At 39.5% G+C, this 23,154-nt stretch overlaps 1 protein-coding gene across 1 annotated transcript in view; it reads left to right on the top strand.

Moving 5' to 3' along the window:
* The window catches only part of PITPNM3 (PITPNM family member 3), a 188,635-nt gene that overhangs the window by 131,161 nt on the left and 34,320 nt on the right, over nt 1-23,154 (top strand). The window contains exons 7-13 of the mRNA XM_058164597.1: nt 9,638-9,827; nt 12,029-12,148; nt 13,281-13,462; nt 15,142-15,314; nt 20,713-20,883; nt 21,636-21,821; nt 22,371-22,519. Coding sequence (XP_058020580.1) covers nt 9,638-9,827; nt 12,029-12,148; nt 13,281-13,462; nt 15,142-15,314; nt 20,713-20,883; nt 21,636-21,821; nt 22,371-22,519 — 1,171 coding nt within the window. The remainder of the gene's footprint in view (nt 1-9,637; nt 9,828-12,028; nt 12,149-13,280; nt 13,463-15,141; nt 15,315-20,712; nt 20,884-21,635; nt 21,822-22,370; nt 22,520-23,154) is intronic.

The raw sequence follows: 23,154 nt of genomic DNA, 5'->3' as shown, positions 1-23,154 counted from the left end.
TCACCTGGTGACTATTCCAGGACATGGGAAAAACTAATAGAAGGAAGAATTGATCCTGTACCAGCTAATAAGAGAAATACAGGGATAATTAACAGGATGTTGAACAAAACCAAACAACCTTTCCTCTCCTTTGAAAAATTAATGTTCATCCTTCAGTTTAAATGAGACAATCTTCAGCATAGCTATACTATACATATAATTAAAATCAGCAGATTGTCTTGACTGGAGAGTATCATCAGAGGCAAGTTCTTAGAAAAGGAGTTTCCAGATTCTCTAGGAATCATAGAGCATATAAATTTAATAAATTATTATTGTTGCTGTTATATTCCCCTCACAGGAACGCAGTGACTCAGTGGCTAAGACCTAAGACGCTGAGCTTGTCGATCGAAAGGTCGGCAGATTCAGTGGTTCGAACCCCTAGTGCCGCGTAACAGGCTAAGCTCCCGTTACTTGTCCCAGCTTCTGCCAACCTAGCAGTTCGAAAGCACGTAAAAAAAATGCAACTAGAAAAATAGGGACCACCTTTGGTGGGAAGGTAACAGCGTTCCGTGCGCCTTTGGCATTGAGTCATGTCAGCCACATGACCACGGAGACATCTTCGGACAGTGCTGGCTCTTCAGCTTTGAAACAGAGCTAAGCACCACTCCCTAGAATCAGGAACGACTAGCACATATATGTGAGGGGAACCTTTATATTCACCTACATTTGGAAATACTGTCCAGGTTAAATGGAAACTTAAGTCCAGCTTTTCTGGAGTATGTCAATTTGAAAAGAATTTTCTGTCTTTAAGCCTCTGTCTTTTACATACTGGATATTCAGGACAGGAAAGTAATCTTTGCTAGTTGTTGTCAACTCTAGAGGGCAGTGCTCATTTCCATTTTGAGACCATCAGCCAGTGCTGTCTGAAGATGTTTCCTCAGTCATGTGGCCAGCATGACATTGCAGAACACTGTTTCCTTTTCACCAAAGTGGTATCTATTTATCAACTCATATTTGCATGCTTTCGAACTACTAGGTGGGCAGGAACTAGACAAAGAAACTCATTACGGAACACTCAAGTCTCAAATCCGGGCTATCAGCTTGCTAGCTGACAAGCCCAACATCTTAACTGCTGAATCATCACACTGCCCCATGAGATATTTAGAGCCAAAATAATTTCCAGACTATCCCAGAGTTCCTTTTTGTTGTTTTCCAAAGAAAAATGTGCTACCCAGAGGAGATAGCATAGGCTGTGCTCCAACAAAATCCAATGACTCTCTAATGTCAGTCAATTCAGTGTCTTTGCCCATCTTTTCTTACTTATTAATGTAGGTGTTCAGATTTTCAGAAGATTGCTTCTGAATCTTCTAACTTAGCTTTTGTGGATAGATGTTCGTAGCTCAGTCTCTTCTCTGTGTGAGTTTGTGGAAGCCCCTTTTCAAAACTCCCTACATTAGTTTTTCTCACCACATCTTAAGCAGTAGATGCAGGGATGAAATGCTCCCAGTTTGGACCGGATCAGATGATCCAGTAGCAATGGTGGTGGGTGGTTCGGAGAACCGGTAGCAAAAATCCCTGCCCCCACCCCCCACCCATGCCCGCCGAATTGCTCGGTCGCCTGCTTGCGCGCTTGCCGCTTCTTTCCGGCTCACTCGCTTTTCCCGCCTGAATGGTAGAAATAGGTTGTAAAAAATGTTTTTAAAAGATTTTTAAAAAGGCTCTGACGATCACAGCTGAGCTGGATGATCATCAGAGCCTTTTTTTAAAATTTCAAAAGCATTTTTTTTACAACCTATTTGCGCAACTCACATTTGGTGCATGGTGCGTATTGTGCATGTGCAGCCAGCAAACCGGTAGTAAACCAGTTCAGATTTCACCACTGAGTAGATGTGTGTATTCATTTAACCCTGCAGAGTTAAATTTGGGAACATCTGCTCCAGCCCTCACATGTCTCCTTGGAAAGCCTGGCTGATGTCTTGCAGAGTTTTTCTGATGAAGTGAAATAGTTGATTTGAATGCGCTCCTAACTGAGCCATTTTCCTTGTGTGTTGGCGTGGAAAAAAGAAAACGACCTTGCAACTTTTGCCATTCTTTTGCAGCATGGAAGAAGGAAGTCTGGGCCTGACACTACAGGTCCCATCAACAGAGTTCTTCTTACCCTTTTCTCCCTACCTGTAGTCATAAAGCATTCAGAGATCCTGTATCCTCTTGAGCCTATCATATCCTTGGATGCTTGCTCTAGTTTTCACTTCCTTTCCTCCCTGCTGGGCACCCCTTTCCCTCTGTCCCCTCCCAGGCCTTTACACTTCAAAGCAGCCCTTGGTTATTTCAGAATAAGGATGGAAATGACCCCAGAATGGCAGAGGGCAAATTGAGGCTCTCACTCATAGACTGGGGACAAAAGGAAGACAACATTGTGGGGGCACAAAAACAGGTAATGATTGTACTGTGGCTCAATGCAAGTGAGGAGGTCTTAGCTGAATTGGAATAGCCTTCCTAGAATAAATATAAAATATTTTTAAATAATGCGGTTGTCCCACCAAAACTTTGCAGGGTCTTGAGCTACTGCCTAGTCAATGCTACTGTAGGGATATTTTGCTTCTTGAAAGAGCTAGATTTCAGCTGGTACTTGCCTTGAACAACAGATGATATTTCAAAGTCCACTAATCATTGAGAGATTATCAGAATTACAATACAGACTATCAATTTATTGATAGAACGCAGCAACAAGATTTTGTAGCAGTAATTAAGCTTTTAATGGAACAATGTCCTGCTGACATTGGTTAAGCCCCTTGATTATAGGGCGGATGAAAGACAAAGACATGGAGGAAGGACAGAAGACTAAAAGAAGTGGGAGGGAAGGAAAGTAAAATGGAGAAGACAGGAACAGTAAAGCAGTAGGCTTGAAAGGGTTGGAATGGAACAAAAAGGGAAAAGCACTAAGAGCTGCAGTGTTGAAGAAGGCTGAAGTTCACATTGTTTCCTGAAATAAGCAAGCCAACCTGACACACTACAATTATAATAGCTCTTGTTTAACCTTTAAAATAGGGCTGTAAGAAACAGTGCCCAGTGTTTATGAGCAGGATGGAGTTTGCTTGCACTCTACATTGGACAGAGGATCATTTCCCCTATAAAAAGCTTGATATACTTTTTTACTAATCTCCTCGCTTCAGTCACTTGGAGCTCATTTTCTCAATTGTAGCTGTTTATGCGAATCTGTGGCAGCAGCATGGGAGGCAGAGAGTTCCTGACAAGGTGCCTGGTCAACTTTTCCTAATCTTGCTGCTCTACATTTTTGCTTTAGATCAGGAGTGTCAAACTTGATTTCATTGAGGGACGCATTAGGGTTGTCTTTGACCTGGTGGGGGGGGGAGTAGGCATGGCCATGGTGGGTGTAGCCAGCTCGACGTCACTCTTGTCGACAGGCACCTATGATTATGAGAGTGAGGGACCCTCCCTCACTCTCATAATCCCTTCCTTCCTTTCTTCCTTCCTTCCTTCTTTCCTTCCTTCCTTCTCTTCTTTTTCCTTCCCTCTTCATTCTCCTTTTTTCTTCCTTTCCCTCTTTTTTATTTTTCCTTCCTTGCTCTCTTCCCATCTTCCCTTCTTTTTCTTTTTCTTTTTCTTTGTCTTTCCGCTTTCCTTTTCTTCTTTCCTATCTGTTCTTGCATGCTCAAATGCAAAAGGGGAGTCATTTCTCCTTTTGTTTTGTTTTTAGTTTGTTTTGCTAGCTCGCTGCCAATGAAAACAGAGCCCGGGGAGCCCACACATGTCCCTTTATGCCCCATTTTCAGCAGCAACGACCTCCTGCAGCCCACTGCCAGTGAAAATGAAACTCCAGGGGCCGCACATGGTCCCCCAAACTCCATTTTCACTGGCAGAGGGCTGCGGGAGGCTGTTGCAGCTGGGACATGGGGCATGGGGAGGCCACATGCACTCCCCGAGCTCTGTTTTTGCTGGCAGAGGCACCGCGGGCTGATCCTTTGCTGTTTCCAGGCTGGCCACTGTTGCTTTAGAGGTTCCTGATCTGAAAGCTGGAGTTGATAGCTATTTTTCTGAGCTTTCCTATCTTGTTCTACCTCCTTCTTTGAACCGTAATTTAAAGTTCTTCTTTCAGGCTCTGTAAAACTTTTTCCAAGTTCCAAGCCCTGCAGCTGTTTGGCTATTTTAGATTGAGAGGAGTAATTTGAGTGGCTGAGCTCAAAAGAGCATTTTTCTAGAATCTTCAGTATCCTTTCCAGCTGAAGGCAGCTGATTGTGTACTCTCCAGAGCTTCAAATTGAAATGGGAAGGGATGCAGCTCAAAATCCAGCATCTGTGCTGTATTCATCAGCTCCCAATTAATAGAATAGAATAGAACAGAACAGAGTTTTTTATTGGTCAAGTGTAGAATTTGTCTTGGTACATATGCTCTCAGTGTACATAAAAGAAAAAATGCCTTCATCAAGGGACAACACTTACTTAGTGATAGTCACAGGATACAAATTTAACACTTAATGATACAACATAGAACATAGAATAACAGAATCAGAAGGGATCTTGTTCCAGTCCAACCATGTGTTCAAGCAGGAGACCCTATAGCATTTCAGACAAATGGCTGTTCAGTCTCTTCTTAAAAGCCTCCAGTGATGGAGCGCCTACAACTTTTGAAGGCAAGCTGTTCCACTGGTTTATTGTTCTCACCAGTAGGAAATTTCTTCTTAGTTTTAGGTTGCTTCTCTTTAGTTTCCATTCATTGTTTCTTGTCTTGCCTTCTGTGCTTTGGAAAATAGGTTGACCCCTTCATTTTTGTGGCAGCCCCTCAAAAATATTGGAACTGTGCTATCATGTCTCCCCACATCCTTCTTTTCACTAAACTAGACATACCCAGTTCCTGCAACCTTTCTTCATGTTTTAGCCTCCAGCCCCCTAATCATCTCTGTTGCTCTTCTCTTCACTCTTTCCAGAGTCTGAACATTTTTTTTATGGTGATCAAAACTGGATGCAGTATTATACTAAGGCTCTGTAGAGTGGTGCTAATACTTCATGTGAATTCAATTCAATCCCAGTGTCCAAGATAGAGCTTGGAAATCTTGCAGTCTTGTATAGCAGCAGCCAGTCAGCACAGATAGTACTAAGCCAAGATAAATGGTCTGGATTAGTAATAGGCAGCTTTCTCTATTGCTGCAGGCTCTGTTTGGACACCCAGAAGCCAAAATTATCCTCCAGCCTATACAAGTGCTGGTCCATACTGCCTCCTTGTGGCATATAATTGGTCATTCACAGAGTTACGGTAGTAGAAGAGAAACAGACCTGCTTTTCCAGGGAATAATGGTGAAGCCAAAGCTGTAAGTTGAACCAAAGAAAAACCTTTAATACTTGCAAAGCTGAGCAGCCTGCAAAATGCTTCTCTTCCTTCTTGATTTTTGCAGAGGGGCGGGGTATTCCTGGACCTCTTTCACAGAGACCCCTGTTTTACCATGATTGCTGAGAACTGATGGCTCAGTATCTCCATGATGTTGATGTGGGTGCTTCTTAGAGGACCCATATTTTTATTGGTGAGTTTTGCACGGCCATATGGGCAGGACTGCTCCCATCCTTTTTTTTTCACCTGGAATTTGCATTGTGCTGACAAGCAGAATGTACAAGATGTGTGAAGAGCAGTGCACAAAAGAGTGTGCAGTTAGCAAGTTTATTTCACAACTATGGAAACTTCTAAACTGTTCATTTGCCCATGCCTCCATATTCCTTCACCTTTCCCTTTGTGTTATATGTTATATGTATGTGTGTTATATAACAATGTTTTGTCAAAAGGTTTAGCAACTACCAGTAGTCTTCAAAAATTATTCACACTAAGAGTAAAGATCTTTTCTCCCTAATCAGGTTTACCAAATTAAGGAGGCAAAAGATGTAATGGCGGCTGCTGCCGTCATTGCTTTCCCTTCTCAATTTACCCAAAGTTGGACTTCACCATCAGGCTTTCATTTTTATTTTTATTTTTTGTTCTCCCACCATTTAAATTTTCTTATTTAGTAATGCACTAAATCCTCTCCCCTTATTAAGTGGGGCTGACACTTTTTTTGGAATGGCTGATAATTTGAAACCAATTGGAGTGATCATTCCAAGAGAAATAGTATGCATTAATGAAAAAAAACAACAGACTGACAGTAGCAAACATAAGACAGCAATTAAATTTTACATGCTGTTAAAACAAATGTCTTCCTCTTCCTAATTAAGGCTTTCATCAACTAGTGAAAGACTACAAGGAGAGTCTCTCCAAAAAGTCAATCCCATGATTTGGTGTAATCATAAAAAAAGGCCTCTCAAACTGTGCTACGTTCTGTGTTGGACACTTGCATGGTGATAACACCAAGCCAGTGCTGGTGTTTTCCTGTCCAAAATGCTAGCTCCCTTGAGAGCTCAGGAATATGACTTTTCTTCCCCATCTCTCTGCATCCAGAGAAATGTTTGGGTCTCTGTCCTTCATTTTTAAGCTAGAGAAGCTAACTTCCTGTGCACTGCTTCCTTCCATTTTATGTTCAGCTGAGGATCATGAGCTCCTGACCATGTGTTGCCAACTGTAGGCTAATAGGGCAAAGTGCATTAGGAATATTAAGCAAGTTGAGTTTGTGGCATGGCCAATTTTATTCACATGGGTCAAGATACTGTTCATCTCAACCAGCCCCAGGAAGACCCTCTCGATTAGTATGTAAGATACAGGCAGGATGGTATGTATGAAAAGTAGGCAAGCTCTAAAGCAGAAACAGGAAAGAGCATTTAAACTCCCAGAAAGTTCAAGGAGCAAGACCCAAGGAAACTACCTGGTATTTTAGAGGTAATTCCTTCCCTGCCATAGAGGACCATGGAGAAAATTGCATTCAGTTTTGGTCACCACGATGTAAAACAGATGTTGAGACTCCAGAAAGAGTGCAGAGAAGAGCAACAAAGATGCTTAGGGGACTGGAGGCTAAAACATATGAAGAACGGTTGCAGGAACTCGGGATGTATAGTTTAATGAAAAGAAGGACTAGGGGAGACATGATAGCAGTGTTCCAATATCTCAGAGGCTGCCACAAAAAAGAGGGAGTCAAGCTATTTTCCAAAGCACCTGACGGTAGGACAAGAAGCAATGGGTGGAAACTGATCAAGGAAAGAAGCAACCAAGAACTAAGGAGAAATTTCCTGACAGTTAGAACAATTTAATAATAATAATAATAATAATAATATTTTAATTTGTATACCGCCCTTCTCCCGAAGGACTCAGGGCGGTGAACAGCCAAAATAAAATACAAAAGGAACAATACATACAATACTATGAACAACCCTTAAAAAACTTATTCAATTGGCCAAATTTAAAATACAATAACACCCTATAAAATTGACAGAAATTTAAAACCCATAAAATCAAATTAAAAATTTTAAAAATCAAGCCAGTCCAGCAAGGCGGAATAAATAGGTTTTAAGTTCGCGGCGAAAGGTCCTAAGGTCAGATAGTTGTCGAAGTCCAGGGGGAAGTTCGTTCCACACGGTAGGAGCCCCCACAGAGAAGGCCCTCTCCCTGGTGACCGCCAGTCGACATTGTTTGGCTGACGGCACCCTGAGGAGTCCCTCTCTGTGAGAACGCACCGGTCGTTGGGAGATAGAGGACGGCAGTAGAGGTCCCGTAAGTATCCCGGTCCTAAGCCATGGAGCGCTTTAAAGGTAGTAACCAATACCTTGAAGCGCACCCGGAAGACAACAGGTAGCCAGTGCAGTCTGCGCAGGATAGGTGTTACATGGGAGCTTCGAACTGCTCCCTCAATAACCCGCGCAGCCGCATTCTGGACTAATTGGAGTCTCCGGGTGCTCTTCAAGGGGAGCCCCATGTAAAGAGCATTGCAATAGTCCAAGCGAGAGGTCACGAGAGCATGAGTGACCGTGCATAGGGCATCCCGGTCCAGGAAGGGGCGCAACTGGTGAATCAGGTGAACCTGATAAAAAGCTCTCCTGGAGACGGTCGTCAAATGGTCTTCAAAGGACAACCGTCCATCCAGGAGCATGCCCAAGTTGCACACCCTTTCCATCGGGGCCAATGACTCGCCCCCAACAGACAGCCGCATCTGCAGCTGACTGTACCGGGGTGTCGGCATCCACAGCCACTCCGTCTTGGAGGGATTAAGCTTGAGCCTGTTTCTCCCCATCCAGACCCGTACGGCTTCCAAACACCAGGACAGTACTTCGATAACTTCGTTGGGGTGGCCTGGGGTGGAAAAGTACAGCTGCGTGTCATCAGCGTACAGTTGGTACCTCACCCCAAAACCACTGATGATCTCGCCCAGCGGCTTCATATAGATGTTGAACAGGAGGGGCGAGAGAATCGATCCCTGCGGCACCCCACACATGAGGCACCTCGGGGTCGATCTCTGCCCCCCTGTCAACACCGTCTGTGTCTGGTCAGAGAGGTAGGAGGAGAACCACCGATTAACGGTGCCTCCCACTCCCAAACCCTCCAACCGGCGCAGCAGGATACCATGGTCGATGGTATCGAAAGCCGCTGAGAGGTCTAATAATTCCACTAATTAATAAGTGGAACAACTTGCCTGCAGAAGTTGTGAATGCTCCAACACTGGAATTTTTAAGAAGATGTTGGATAACCATTTGTCTGAAGTGGTGTAGGGTTTCCTGCCTGGGCAGGGGGTTGGACTAGAAGACCTCCAAGATCCCTTCCAACCCTGTTGTTGTTGTTGTTGTTGTTGTTGTTGTTCTTCTTCTTCTTCTTCTTCTTCTTCTTCTTCTTCTTCTTCTTCTTCTTCTTCTTCTTCTTCTTCCTATTATTATTATTATTATTATTATTATTATTATTATTATTATTATTATTATTATTATTATTATTATTATTATTATTATTATTATTAAAATGACAGTGATAAGAGACTGTCATGAGAGGATGGCCAGCTTACTTGAGTGTGTATTTTTAAAAACAAATAGGTATTTAACAAACATATTTATGCAAATGTATTATTTTTACCCACAAAAATTAAAACTTCTTGTTACCAGGAAATAAATGGTCTTCTTCTTCTTGTGCCATATCCGTCATCGGATATTGGCGATCATGTTGGCAATCCTATTATTAACAACAGCCGCACGAAAAAGTGCTGTTGAGTTTATCCAGACCAGTCCCTTAGATTTTGAAGCCATGAAGCCATGGCATTTCAGGGGGAGCCTGGAATCCCCACAGAGGGCATCCCCGGGTGGCAGATTGGGGGGCCCTACCCAGTATGGCTTTATGCTGTAATGGCGGGTTGGAGGGAATCAATACCTCATGTGGACCAATAGGCCTGGTAAGTAGCAACTGCTGACTCATCAGTATCAACTGAAGGGGGAGGCCATATTGGTCAGAACGGCTTCAGAAGAACAGCACATGGTGTGGTGGCAGCCACTTGAACAGCACGTACACAGCAGTGTAGAAAGCAAAAGGAAGACTACTACACTATATGTTTCCTAGGAAAATCATGCTCATGGCGGCAAAACTTAAAAAAATTTGACTACTGCAGGTGACTAATGTCAGTTCAGTTGAATGTGTCCTCGTTCATCTTAAATTGCCATATCTTTTCCCCATCCTCAATGTAACCTAATATTTATAATGCTCCTGTTCTTAATTGCGATAAATTTGCATTGCCATCCCCTTCTGTCTCTTTAGCCTGAATCCTTACAGTTATGATGAGACATCTCTAAGTAGCAGTGAAGATCACATCCCGCTGGCCGCCTTGCCCTTGTTGGCGATCTCTTCTCCTCAGTACCAGAATGCAGTTGCCATGGTGATCAGCAGAGCCAACCAAGTTTATAATGAATTTCTTGGATCTCCTGATGGGGCAGGCTTTAATGGGCAGGTAAGACCACTCTTCTTCCTGCTGGAAAACCTAAAAGACATCATTATATCAGTATACTGAAACTGATAAAATTTCTTTTTTCGCAGGAGGTATATACTTCAGTCTTTATTTCTTTAATCAGAAAATACTCCACTGCTACTAGTAACAAAATAAGAAATTAAACAATATATCAGGCTCCTAGCTCTTGCACTTTTGCTCCACGTATAATTTGCTTCCTGAAACCATGGTATTTGAAATAGATGGCATGACGCTTGTGGACTGATCTAAATGGAGAGGAAATCTACATTTCAGGCAGAGACCGCACTTATTTTCAGTTTCTGAGGGCTACAGAGGCATGATAGTAATAGAATGCTGTCATTTGAGAGTGGGGTGGATTTCTCCCTCTCCCTGTTTCACCTTGCAAATATTGGTGCTTGGAAAGTTTCAGGAAATAAGTGTCGTCTCAGGCGTAACTTTCTACATAATTGTGAAATTAAAAAAGGAAATATCATGCCACCAATTTAGTCTAGTGGTTAAGGCACTAGGCTAGAAAGTGGGAGACCCTGAGTTCAAGTCCTGCCTTAGTCATGAAAGCTATCTGGGTGACTTTAAGCCAGTAACTCACAGCCCAACCTACCTCACAGTATTGTTCTTGTGGAGTAAATAAGAGGAGGAAGGTGTGTTGGATATCTTTGCCTCCTTGAGTTATTTGCATAAGTAATAACGGTGGGATATAAATTAATATGCTGGCTCAATTTTGGAGAATTCTAGAGACATGTAAACAGGGGTTGATGGACCATTTGTAGTTACTCATATTGGCTCATTGACTTTTTAAAGTTTATCCTATGTTTATTTCATGTTTCAAATAACTCTGAAATGGAAACTGTAGAGAATGTGATATCGAAAAATAGAGAGAAAAATCAGTTCTTATTTGATAGTTATTTTGTGGTCAGATAGGTGCAATTCAGGAAGAGAGGGGCAGTCCATTGGAGTGGGTTTTTCATCATCTCACTTTCTTCTGTTAGGTAAGAATGAAGAACATCGTCCCTGAAATTCTAACTTAAAGATTCCTACAAAAATCACCCATTCTAGTTTTCTTACAACATCAGCCATTCCTCCCAAGCCTCACTTTGACATAACTTTCCTCCCCTCCACTATTGATCCTCAAAAAATTCAATAAAAACCATTTCCATGGAAAAATTAATATGTGGAAGAGGAGATAAAATTTATGAGGAATCCTGATAAGAAAATAATCTCCTTAACTTCCTTCAAAACCCCACAAGGAAGGGGGGGAAACATTCTTTTTTCTACTCTTCTGTTCTACTAATGAGTAGTGATATACTTTGCACAGTACTGGCGCTAAATAAAGGCTTAATAGTTGTGGTCTCTAGATTCTCCTTTTCATATCATAATGCTTTTCATGCCAGACTGCACTGTGGATTGAACTGGTTGAGTTCTCACAGAACTTTGGAAGGAAAGCAATAGGAAAAACAATATCTCGGGAATTAGAAACAGGAGGATAAATTAGCATAATGGTGCAGTAGAAGCCTGCTTCTTTAGATTTTAGAAGGTGGTAAAAAGGTAGACCTGAACCAATACTAGGTTCTTTATAATAAGTAAACAATAGTTGAAGTAGGCATGTTTATATCCAGGGAAATGGTTTGGAGAATTAACCTTCCTTAAGATTGCTGCAATCCAGTGCAATTTTGGATGATCCCTATCATTGATTATCATAGTAATGTGAACACCTTAATTTAATTTCTCTGTATGTCTCGTTTATGTGATACTGATTATATGCAAACTTGCCATATCAGCTTATTTTATCGATGCAGCTGATATAAGTGAATTCACATATTGAAAACCTATTTTATTATTTCCAGTATGGTAACTACAAGAAATATTTTCTCTCCATAAGGAGCTATAGCCTATTGTAAGATCCTTCCTGTGTTCATGTCTTTGCTGTGTGACTGGAAGATTTGTGACTCACCTGTGTCTGGCTTTGGATTCTCAACACACATTACACAATGCTACAACATTAAAAAGTTTGCAGTTCAAGGTATCGCCAATATGCTGTGTGAACCACGCAATCCTGCAAAGCTATAAAAAGAGCCATGAAATATTTATTTTGTTAATCATAATACTGTATGGTATGCGACTGTAACGACATAGGGCTCTCTGATTGGGCCAAATCACAAACTTGGTCCTGCTTCTTGGTCTTCCAGGTGTGCCTTGTGGGGGACTGTGTAGGAGGAATGTTGGGCTTTGATGCCATTTGCTATAGCACGGGACTAGCAGATGAAAGCCAAGTCAGCAGCAGAAGAGGCAGCACCAGCAGTGTTCAGGTATGCATGGGAGAATGTCAGAGAAGGCAGCCACTGCATATCTTATCATCTACGATAGGAGTGTTGCTAACTGGAAAGCTGTAAATTATTTGGAATGCCATGACAGTGAAATGGTATAAAACTCCTGTGAGCTTACTGTATAAGAACACTATGCACCAACACAGGTGCATAGCAATCTTGAATGATTGATATGAAATATGAGCTAGCAGTGTGCGGCAGCAGCCAAAAAAGCCAATGCAATCCTAATTTGCATAAACATAGGGATAGAATCAAGATCACGTGAAATATTAGTACCACTTTATAAAACCTTAGTAAGACTCCACCTGGAACACTGCATCCAGTTTTGATCACTACATTATAAAAAAGTCGTCGAAACTCTGGAAAGAGTGCAAAAAAAAGCAACAAAGATGATTAAGGGGTTGGAGGCTAAAATATTAAGGACAGTTGCAGGAACTGGATTTGTCTAGTCTAGTGAAAAGAAGGACTAGGGGTGACATGATAGCAGTGTTCCAATATTTGAGGGGGTTACCTGAAAGAAGAAGGGCTCAACTTATTTTCCAAATCACCTGAAGGCAAGACAAGAAACAATGGATGGAAACTAATCAAAGAGAAGACCAATATAGAACTAAGGAGAAATTTCCTGACCATGAGAACAATAAACCAGTGGAACACCTTGCTTTCAAAAGTTGTGGGTGTTCCATCACTGGAGGCTTTTAAGAAGAGACTAGACAGCTGTCTGAAATAGTAGAGGGTTAGGGTTAGGGTTAGGGAGTTGGACTAGTGACCTCCAATCTCCCTTCCAACTCTGTTATTCTGGAATCTGTTATTCTATTGTTGTTTTTCTCTCATTGTCCAAAGACCCTAAATTTTGCCACACGTTTATGTTAGTTTTATTTATTTATTTATTTATTTATTTATTTATTTATTTATTTATTTATTTATTTATTTATTTATTTATTATTTAAATTTATATATATATATATATATATATATTTTAAAAACTAACTTCATGTTGTTGATTGCAGTAAACTTTGTGAATGAAAATTGTATCAATACTACAGCCCCTTCATGTGTATCTTCATAGTAATTTCCCCCTTTAAAATAAACAGACATATAAATAAATTTTCTCTAGGATAAACCTGTTTCAGCTGAAGATTCAAATCTAGAAGACCTCAAGCGCCTCAGCAAAAGTAACATTGATATCTCAGGAATAATGGAGAATGAAGAGCCCAGACAACCATTGCCTCGGAAACAAAGTGACTGCTCCAACTATGACTGTGATAGCATAACAAACCATCATGCTTTCCTATCCAGGTAACTAAAAACCTTGCATGAAGAAAGTGTTAATTCAAGCAAGTAGGAGCAAGACTTAGTGTGAACTAAGCAATGAGTAGATAATGTCAGGTCGGCTGTATGGCCTGGACTTGGTATTTATCTACCTTTTCATTCAGGTTGCCAAAGAGAGCTTTTAAAAAACACACAGGTATACTCTGGAGCCCCTTCCATATGTGAGACATCGTCAGAAAAGTAGGTTTTCCAATTACTTCTCAGATAGTAAGAATGCAGATTTTGCAGATTGAAATATTGCAGATTTTAAAAAATAGTACATAGGGCACAAACCTTGTAACTGATGGAAAAACAGGTGTTAGAAAGTTGATAGGTTTTTAGTGCTGATAGTTCTGCATTCAAAAACTCTAGTTGCTGCCTTTATGTTTATTCATAAGCTGAATTTTGTATTTGCAAATATAAATTCTTCTTTCATTCTTGTTTATTTGGAATAGATTAAATAAGACTTTAGTCTTTTCCTTAGGACCGATGGTTTGGAACCAACTCACAAAAGTGCACGCTCACAAACATAAACAAAAATATTTTGCCTGCTTCCAAAATAAACAGACCAAAGCCCTCCCAGAAGCTAAATTGTTCTCCTGGTTGGTGAAAGTAAACCTGCTTCTCTCTGCCTCCTGTGTCCAGAAATGCACCCATTCCCATTTTTATACATTGATTCACTTACCAATATATTTGCAACCCTTAAACATATTTCAGGTATGGTAGTCCTCAACCTATGACCACAAGTGAGCCCAAAATTTATGTTATTTATTTATTTATTTATTTATTCATATTTTTATACCGCCCTATCTCCCTTGGGACTCAGGGCGGTTAACAACCAGATAAAAATATACATATAAATACAAATAAAAACATCCATTAAAAAACTTATTATAATTGGCCGAATAATTAAAATGATGATAATAAAAATAATAAAATCCCCATTAAAACCAATTCGAATTTAAAATCTAGTCCAGTCCTGCGCAAATAAATAGATGTGTCTTAAGCTCGCGGCGAAAGGTTCGGAGGTCAGGAAGTTGGCGAAGTCCTGGGGGAAGCTCGTTCCAGAGGGTGGGAGCCCCCTCAGAGAAGGCCCTTCCCCTGGGTGTCGCCAGCCGGCACTGTCTGGCCGACGGCACCCTGAGGAGTCCCTCTCTGTGAGAGCGCACGGGTCAGTGAGAGGTATCCGGTAGCAGCAGGCGGTCCCGTAAGTATCCCGGCCCTAAGTGCTAAGTGAGACATTTGTTAAGTGAATTTTGCCCCATTTTAGGACTTTTCTTGCCACATATGTTAAGTGAATCACTGCAGTTGTTAAATTAGTAACACTGTTGTTAAGTGAATCTGATATCTCCATTGACTTTGCTTGTCAGAAGCTTGCAAAAGGGGATCACATGCATCCCAGCACATTGCAACCGTCATAAATGTGAGTCAGTTGTCAAGCATTCAAATGTAAATCATATGACCATGCGGATGCTGCAACAGTCATATGTGTGAAAAATGGCCATAAGTCACTTTTTTCAGTGCCATTGAAACTTCAAATGGTCATTGAGGGAATTGTTGTAAGTCGAGGACTACCTGTGGTCTTTATCTAGTTGATTTCAGCCTCAAGTCTATCATCATTGTGGAATGGAACCATGTTGTTTCACTTTTCTTATTCTCTTTCCCAGCATCCACTCAACGATGTTGAATGAAGATGCAGAGTTTCCCCCAACAAACACTTCAAGCACGTTGGATGTAAATTTGGGGCGATTTGAATTTGAAGTGTCTGATTTCTTCCTCTTTGGTTCACCTCTCGGTTTAGTGCTGGCTATGCGGAGGACAGTCCTGCCCAGTCTGGAAGGTGAGTGATGCCCATCAGCTGACAGATAGCCACTCTTGGCTACTTTCAGCCAAACTTTTATGTCCCTGAATAGAATGAGTTTGTCTCTGAAGAGCAGAAACTTCTTTGGGCAGATTATAGGAGTGCTATTTTTCTAAAATTATTTTTGAAAAGAGATTTTTCTATAAATAGTAGTAGATCCAACATCTCAAAATCCACAACTTTTAACCAGTTTTCAAAACAGTGAAAGTCCTTCTCATGATGATGCTTTTCTTCCCACTTTTTCCTACTTGTTAAAGACTAGGTTTTTATTTAACGGCAGCTGAGACCATTGCAAACATTGTGTTCAGTATCAAGATTTCTGAAATAATCCATTTGGTGGGTTCTTGTCATTCAAGCTGAATATCTATTTTAAGAGGTCTTTACAATTGTATAACAAGAATCAATCCATTGCTGGTGGAAATTATTCATCCATGGACCAATATGTGCTTTAAACACTGAAGTTTTATCTGATTTATTAATCAGTCTGGCAGAGCAGACATTTGGTGTAAATACCATTAATACCATTGGATTGTTCTTTGCTTAGCCCTGGGGAAATTCTAATCTGATTTTCAAAGCGCAGTTTCCTATTTAGTTTGCTATAACAGCTTTGATTAGTGATGAAGCATAGATAGGCAGGTGCTGGAATTGTCTCTTTGTGAATGTTGAGTAATGACAACTTTGTCTTGCAAAGCCAAACTAGGCTAGAAATAATTTGTTTTTTGAATAAAAAAGAGACGTTAGGGAATGATAGACCATTTTGATAAACCTTTTCTAGTTCATCATGTTCCTATATCTTCATTGTTATGAACAACTCCAGTTTTATCAGTTTCACAGAGTAGATAGGCTTCCTTGCAAGCTTAATTTTCTTGCTGATTATTTATCCTTAAAACTCACTTTTATCAGAGATTCAGCACCTCGCCTTATTCAGGTCTCTTAGCAGTTCCATTTTTAGAAATCCAATATTTTCATTCTGTTATTGTGTAAATGAACAATCATTTAAAGAGAAGAATATAGCATAATAAAGCATGTTGATTAAGTAGCTAATATCAGCAGGATGTGAGGGAGGTAGAACAATTCCTTGACTCTAAAAAAGAACAGTGGTTCAGAAAGCAATTAATTAAGGTTGTTAAGAACTCTGTAGAAAGAATTACAAGCTTAAACTATTCAAATGCATTCCATTTACAGAATTTTTTGATTTTAATATGTACAAAGGGACACCTATAGGAACTGTGTGGGAAGCGAGCAAAGCGTTTATTAGAGGGATATTGATTTATTTGGACAACAGGCAAAGGAATAATAAACAAAAGCAGCGTAGATATTTGGAAGAAGAAATTCAAAGGAAGCAACAGTTATTAATTCAAAACCCACAAGATCATAAACTTAAAGAGGCTATAAAAATATTACAGAGTCAATTTAATATGTTAATGGCAGACCAGGTGGCAACGAATATACAATATGCTAAACATAATACTTTTTGTAATGCAAATAAACCTGGGAGATGGTTGGCATATAATTTAAGGAAGAAACAGAAAGCACGTGTCATACAAAAAATAGAATATAAAGGTAAAGAGACATATCAACAGGATAAAATTAAAAAGGCATTCTCAGAATTTTATACTGCACTATATGCAAAAGACAAAATATTGATAGGGACATTTATGATTATTTGAAAGATTATAAGGTGAATATTCTAACATTAGAACAGAGGGAGGAGCTGAACCGCCGATAGCTACTGGAGAAATAGTGGAGGCAATTAAACAATTAAAATGGGAAAACCCTGGTACAGATGGTCTTACAGCAACTTATTATAAAAAACACAGGATGAAATATTAGGCCCACTTAAAGAATTATTTAATCAGATACAATTAGGAGTGGAATACCCCGTCATGGAAAACATCTTTTATTTCACTGATACCAAAGAGGAGCAAGACTGCTCTAAACCTGGTAACTATAGGCCGATTTCACTTTTAAATAATGATTATAAGATTTTGTAAAAATAATAGCAAATAGATTAATGTTAGTTTTACAACAAAGAATTCATACTGATCAATCTGGTTTTATAAAAGGGAGGCAGATGAGGAATAATGTTAGACAGATTATTAATATATTGGAATATTTGGAAAAGAAGAATACTTCAGCGGCACTTATTTTTTTGGATGCAGAGAAAGCCTTTGATCGATTGCATTGGGATTTTTTATTTAAATTAATAGAGAAAATGCAATTTGGAGACTGTTTTATTAGAATAATTAAAGCGATTTATGGAGAGCAAACAGCACAGATTATAGTAAATGGTAGTTTGACAGAAGTTATTAAGATTGCGAAAGGAACAAGACAGGGATGTCCCTTATCACCATTATTGTTTGTTTTGACTCTGGAACCATTATTAGATAAAATACGAGAATTAATGACAATAGAGGAATTAAGATTAGACAATATGAGTACAAAGTTAGAGCTTTTGCAGATGATGTAGTGGTTACGTTAATGAATCCTATAAATTCAAGTAGATTTTTGTTGGAAGTAATTGATAAATATGGAAAGGTATCAGGATTTAAAATAAATCAGAATAAAACAAAAGTGATAATTAAAAATATGTCTATACAACAGAAACAAAAACTAGAGGAAATGACAGGATTTGAGGTAGTAAAAAGGTTAAATATTTACGGGTCTATATTAGCTCATCGAACAAGAAACTTTATAAGAATAATTATGACTTGCTATGGCAAAAAGTTCAGAATGATATGAATGGCTGGAAGAAATTGCAGTTATCCCTATTGGGAAGGATTGCGGCTATTAAAATGAATGTGTTACCTAGATTTTTGTTTCTGTTCCAGATGATACCTATAATTAAAAAGGATAAAAATTTGGAAGATTGGCAGAGTGGGATTAATAAATTTATATGGCAGGGTAAAAAGGCGAGGGTTAAAATGAAAATAATACAGGATTCACGGGAAAGAGGTGGTTTAAGAATGCCTAATTTTAAACTATATTATGAAGCAGTAACCCTTTCAGTAATAAGTGACTGGTTTAACTTAACAGAGGAAAGAATTTTGAATATAGAAGGTTATGACTTGTTATATGGATGGCATGCGTACTTATTTTATGGAAAAAAGTGGATAGGGCTTTTAAGAATCATGTGTTGAGAAGTGCTCTTTTGGTCTGGAATAAATATTCCTATAAATTAGATTATAAGATTCCTATATGGGCGAGCCCTAGACATGCAATAGAGAATATAAATATAGAACAGAAACAGGAAATGATTACATATAAAGAACTTTTGTATGCTGAAGGAGGTAGATTGCAATTAAAATCATTACAGGTATTAAATGAAGAAGGAGGAATTATACTTGGTTTCAATATGGGCAAATAAGTGCTAGATGGAAAGAAGATCAAAAATTGGTATAATGCAAAGGGAGGAAAATTTAATAAAGCAAATTAGAAATCAGACCCAGGAGCATATAAAGAGATTGTATAATGTGTTGCTTGAAATAGATTCGGAAAAGGATTTGGTAAAGGATTGTATGATAAAATGGGCACAGAATATTCAGGAACCAATAATGTTGGAAACATGGGAGAAAATTTGGGTTAGAAATGTTAAGTTTACACAAGCACAGAATTTAAGGGAAAATTTTTATAAGATGTTTTATAGATGGCATTTAGATCCCAAAAAATTATCATGTATGTATCCTAATATCCAAGCGAAATGTTGGAGGTGTGGTTTGTGATGATGCTACATATTTTCATATTTGGTGGACTTGCAAGAAAATTAAGGTCTTTTGGATAAGAATTTGGTGGATTATTCAAAATGTACTGAAGAAGAAGATAAAGTTCCTGCCACAATTTTTCCTTTTGGGAATTATAATGGATTGTACAGGGATTGAGACTAAATTGATTTTGAACTTAATAACAGCAGCAAGACTGTTGATTGGACAATACTGGAAGAAAGAAGAGATACCTACAATAGAAGAATGGATATTGAAAGTTATTAATTTGGCTGAGATGGCTAAAATCTCAGCGTTTTTAAAAGACAATACGCAGGAAAGATATTTAATTGAATGGAAAAAATGGATTGATTATCTACAAAACAGATATCAGATTAAGAAATATCAGATTGCCTTTGAATAATTAGAAAGTTATTTTATGTAATGGGGAGGGGGTTGGGAGACGAAAAGCTTTGGATGTGGTTATTTGGATTGGACTTTACCTTGTGATTGACCCGGGAAGCCGGGGGTGGGGGAGGGAGGGGGATGTTTTGTTTTTTTTTTTTTTTTGGGAGGGAGGGGGAAAAAAGGGGGAAAATGTTTTTGTTTTTTTTAAAACTCTTTCAATAAAAAAAAAAAAAAAAAAAAAATGCATTCCATTTACATTGCTTCAAAGAAAGGCAAGCCATAAGGAGGCCAGGGTCTTATCCCCTTGCCCTAGGAGGTGAACTGGCCCCAACCCCACAATTATTATGCTACTATTCTGCAATTGTCTGCTCATTTCTTGCCCAGTTATTCGGCTAAACAAAAAAAAAAAAGATGGAAGAAGCAAATTTAAAATGCAGAAAAACTGGAGCTAGACAACACCATTGGTTGTCATCTCTATACAATTGTATAAAGGAGACATGGTGATTCCATCTTAAAAGTTTGATTAGAAATATGATTGAAGTCCTCTCTAGCTAGCTTATGTGCAGAGAGAAAACAATATTGAGGTTTTTAATTTGTTGGACTGGAATTTGAATGGGACTATTATGTGTTTTCTGAATTGCAACATAACTTGCACACCATTCCAGTATTTTGAAGAAGAAGCATAGGAAGGAAGGAAGGAAGGAAGGAAGGAAGGAAGGAAGGAAGGAAGGAAGGAAGGAAGGAAGAAAGAAAGAAATAGATGCAATAAATGGAAAGTCACCTTGTTCAAATAATGTACAAACTATGGAATTTTATTTGATATGTGTTCTAAGTACCACACCCATCAAATTGTATTCACTCAGGTACACACTTTCTGTGAAATCCAGCATATCAGGAGGTGGCTTGTTTGGGTACACTGGACTCTGATTTAAAGAATATTTTTTAATCTTAAGAAACAATTTGATTCAGAGATGGCTTACTTAAGTGATTGAATGGAAAAATGATTCTTTTAAAAAATTAATTGTTTTGTTTATAGGAAGAAAGAACACAGAATCCTCTTTTAGCAAGTGGAAAGTATTGTTATTAATTAACATATATTTGCTTAAACCATAGGGATGGGTTGGAAGGCAGAAGGCAGGACATAGCTCAGAATTGACTCCATTGTTTCCCAAGTACTTGACTCTTCTTCCTTGGGAATTTCACATCTTTGGAAATTTAATGACATTTTTTTTGTACTCTGAAGATGAGTCATCCTTTCTCCCTGTGTTTAGTCTGCCAAGTACATCCAGCCTGCAGCCAAGTTTACAGCCTCTTCCACTCAGCTGACCCTTCCGCCTCCAGACTGGAGCCATTATTAGAGAATAAATTCCACCTTCTGCCTCCCTGTACTGTACCAAGATACCAGAGATATCCCTTGGGAGATGGAAGATCCCACCTCTTAGGTATTTATGTCTTTGGCTTGTACAGTTCACAACCTGTTGTAGTCATGTAACCTGTCTTCCAAGTACTTCGGCATGCCTCAGCCGTCTAGACAATTATGCAAAATGATCTTTGCAGAGATGAATGAATAATAATTCTCTGCCAAGAATCAGCTTATGCTGTCTGTGGAGTTTCAAGGCACCGTCTCATGGTTTGCCCAGAAGATGACATCATAGGATTTTTTTTCAATCTGTGCACCTTATCATCCAAGCTTGCCTCTAGACAACATATTGTGCATTCATACATTCATACATATTAGAAACTCATTGTCTTACAGATGTGGAGTTTAATTCCCATAATACCCTAATTATTAGACTCTGGGATGAGCCTTCCCCACACCCTCCTTTACTTGCAGGTCCTGTCTTTCACAAAGATTGTGTTTCATATGTTATGTATCCCAAAATTATGATAGGAAACACCACTTGCTATTGTTTTAATAAGGAAAGGAATGTTTCATACTTCCTATTCATTGGCTTGGCTTTCTGAAATCTGTGTGGTTCTTCCTTCCTGGTTTTGCCCATGATAACTACGCCAATTAGAAAACATACATGGCTGAATTAAGATAGGGGGAGATTACCTAAATGGCTTCCTAAAGCTTAGTAGTCCTTCCATGCCCAAATGCTTATCCTGATCAATACATCTGGTACTATTTTTCAGAAACTTTACTTGCAAAAAAAGTCTCCCTTATCTGATTCAGCTCTTTCCCCACTTACAGCTGATACACTCCAATATCATAGCAGCCTGTTTGCTGAAGACAGTTCTGCAAAGTCATCCGTCATGCAAGAGACTTTAGCACTTCCCAATGCTGTACAAGGGAAAATGCGAAGAGGAAGCCTGGGCAGCAGCAACAGTGAGAACTCTGGGTCAACAGAGAGCTTAGTGTCCAGCAACATAGCAAACAGTGAGTGCAATTAGTTTAAACACTAGAAAGTCAAGTTGGACTAGTGGTTATTGCAGTGGTGAAATCCATTTTTTTAATTACCAGTTCTGTGGGTGTGGCTTGGTGGGTGTGGTGTGGCTTTGTGGGCTTTGTGGGCATGGGAAGGATACTGCAAAATCTCCATTCCCACCCCACTCCAGGGGAAGGATACTGCAAAATCCCCATTCCCTCCCCACTCTTGGGGCCAGCCAGAGGTGGTATTTGCTGGTTCTCCAAATTACTCAAAATTTCTGCTACCGTTCTCCAGAATAACCTGCTGGATTTCATCCCTGAGTTATTGGTAGCTTTCTCCTTGTGAAGCCCTGCCTGTTTTGGGTTGGCTTACTGTTGGCAATTTGGTGAAATAACTCAAGAAAAGCCTTTGTCAACAGCTGCATTTAGCTTTTGCCTCTGGATCTCTCTTCTGAGGAGTTCACTCTGCTCCTTCCGGCTAATGTTATTCTCAGGTAGGATCTGTGGAGCTTCTGTGATGTGGAATAGACAAATGAAATGCCTGTTTGTTTTCCACAGTAACTTCCAAATGGTGGGGAGCCAAGCGAATAGATTATGTTTTGTATTGTCCGGATGTCCTCACAGCCTTTCCTACAGTGGCTTTGCCACATCTCTTCCATGCCAGCTACTGGGAGTCAACAGATGTGGTTGCTTTCATTCTGAGACAGGTAACAATGCCTTCCTTGTGTGCTCTCCCTCCGTCTATATCTGTGGATCACAAATACAATGTGCATTTTCTTGGCCACAAAACTGAATTGATGGCCTTGCAGGAAATCCCTGCCTCATTTAACTAATTCAGTTGCTGTGTGGATTAAATCGGCAAGCCACCCTTTCAGTGTAGAATAGAATAGAATAACAGAGTTGGAAGGGACCTTGGAGGTCTTCTAGTCCAACCCCCTGCTTAGGCAGGAAACCTATACCGTTTCAGAAAAATGATTATCTAATCTCTTCTTTAAAACTTCCAGTGTTGGAGCATTCACAACTTCTGGAGGCAAGTTGCTCCATGATTGTTCTAACTGTCAGGAAATTTCACCTTAGTTCTAAGTTGCTTCTCTCCTTGATTAGTTTCCACCCATTGCTTCTTGTCCTGCCTTCAGGTGCTTTGGAGAATAGCTGGACTCCCTCTTTTTTGTGGTAGCCCCTGAGATATTGGAACACTGCTATTATGTGTCCCCTAGTCGTTCTTTTTACCAAACTGTGTAAGAGAAGGTAAAAATGCAGTTAAACTAATGAAATGGCAAAAAGATTTATGCAAATTTTCCCATAGACAAGAACTTCTTGCAAGCAGTAAGCCATTGTTCTA

Source organism: Ahaetulla prasina, chromosome 1 (assembly GCF_028640845.1).
Source record: "Ahaetulla prasina isolate Xishuangbanna chromosome 1, ASM2864084v1, whole genome shotgun sequence".
NCBI lineage: Eukaryota > Metazoa > Chordata > Lepidosauria > Squamata > Colubridae > Ahaetulla > Ahaetulla prasina.
This window is presented reverse-complemented; position numbering and strand designations above follow the sequence as displayed.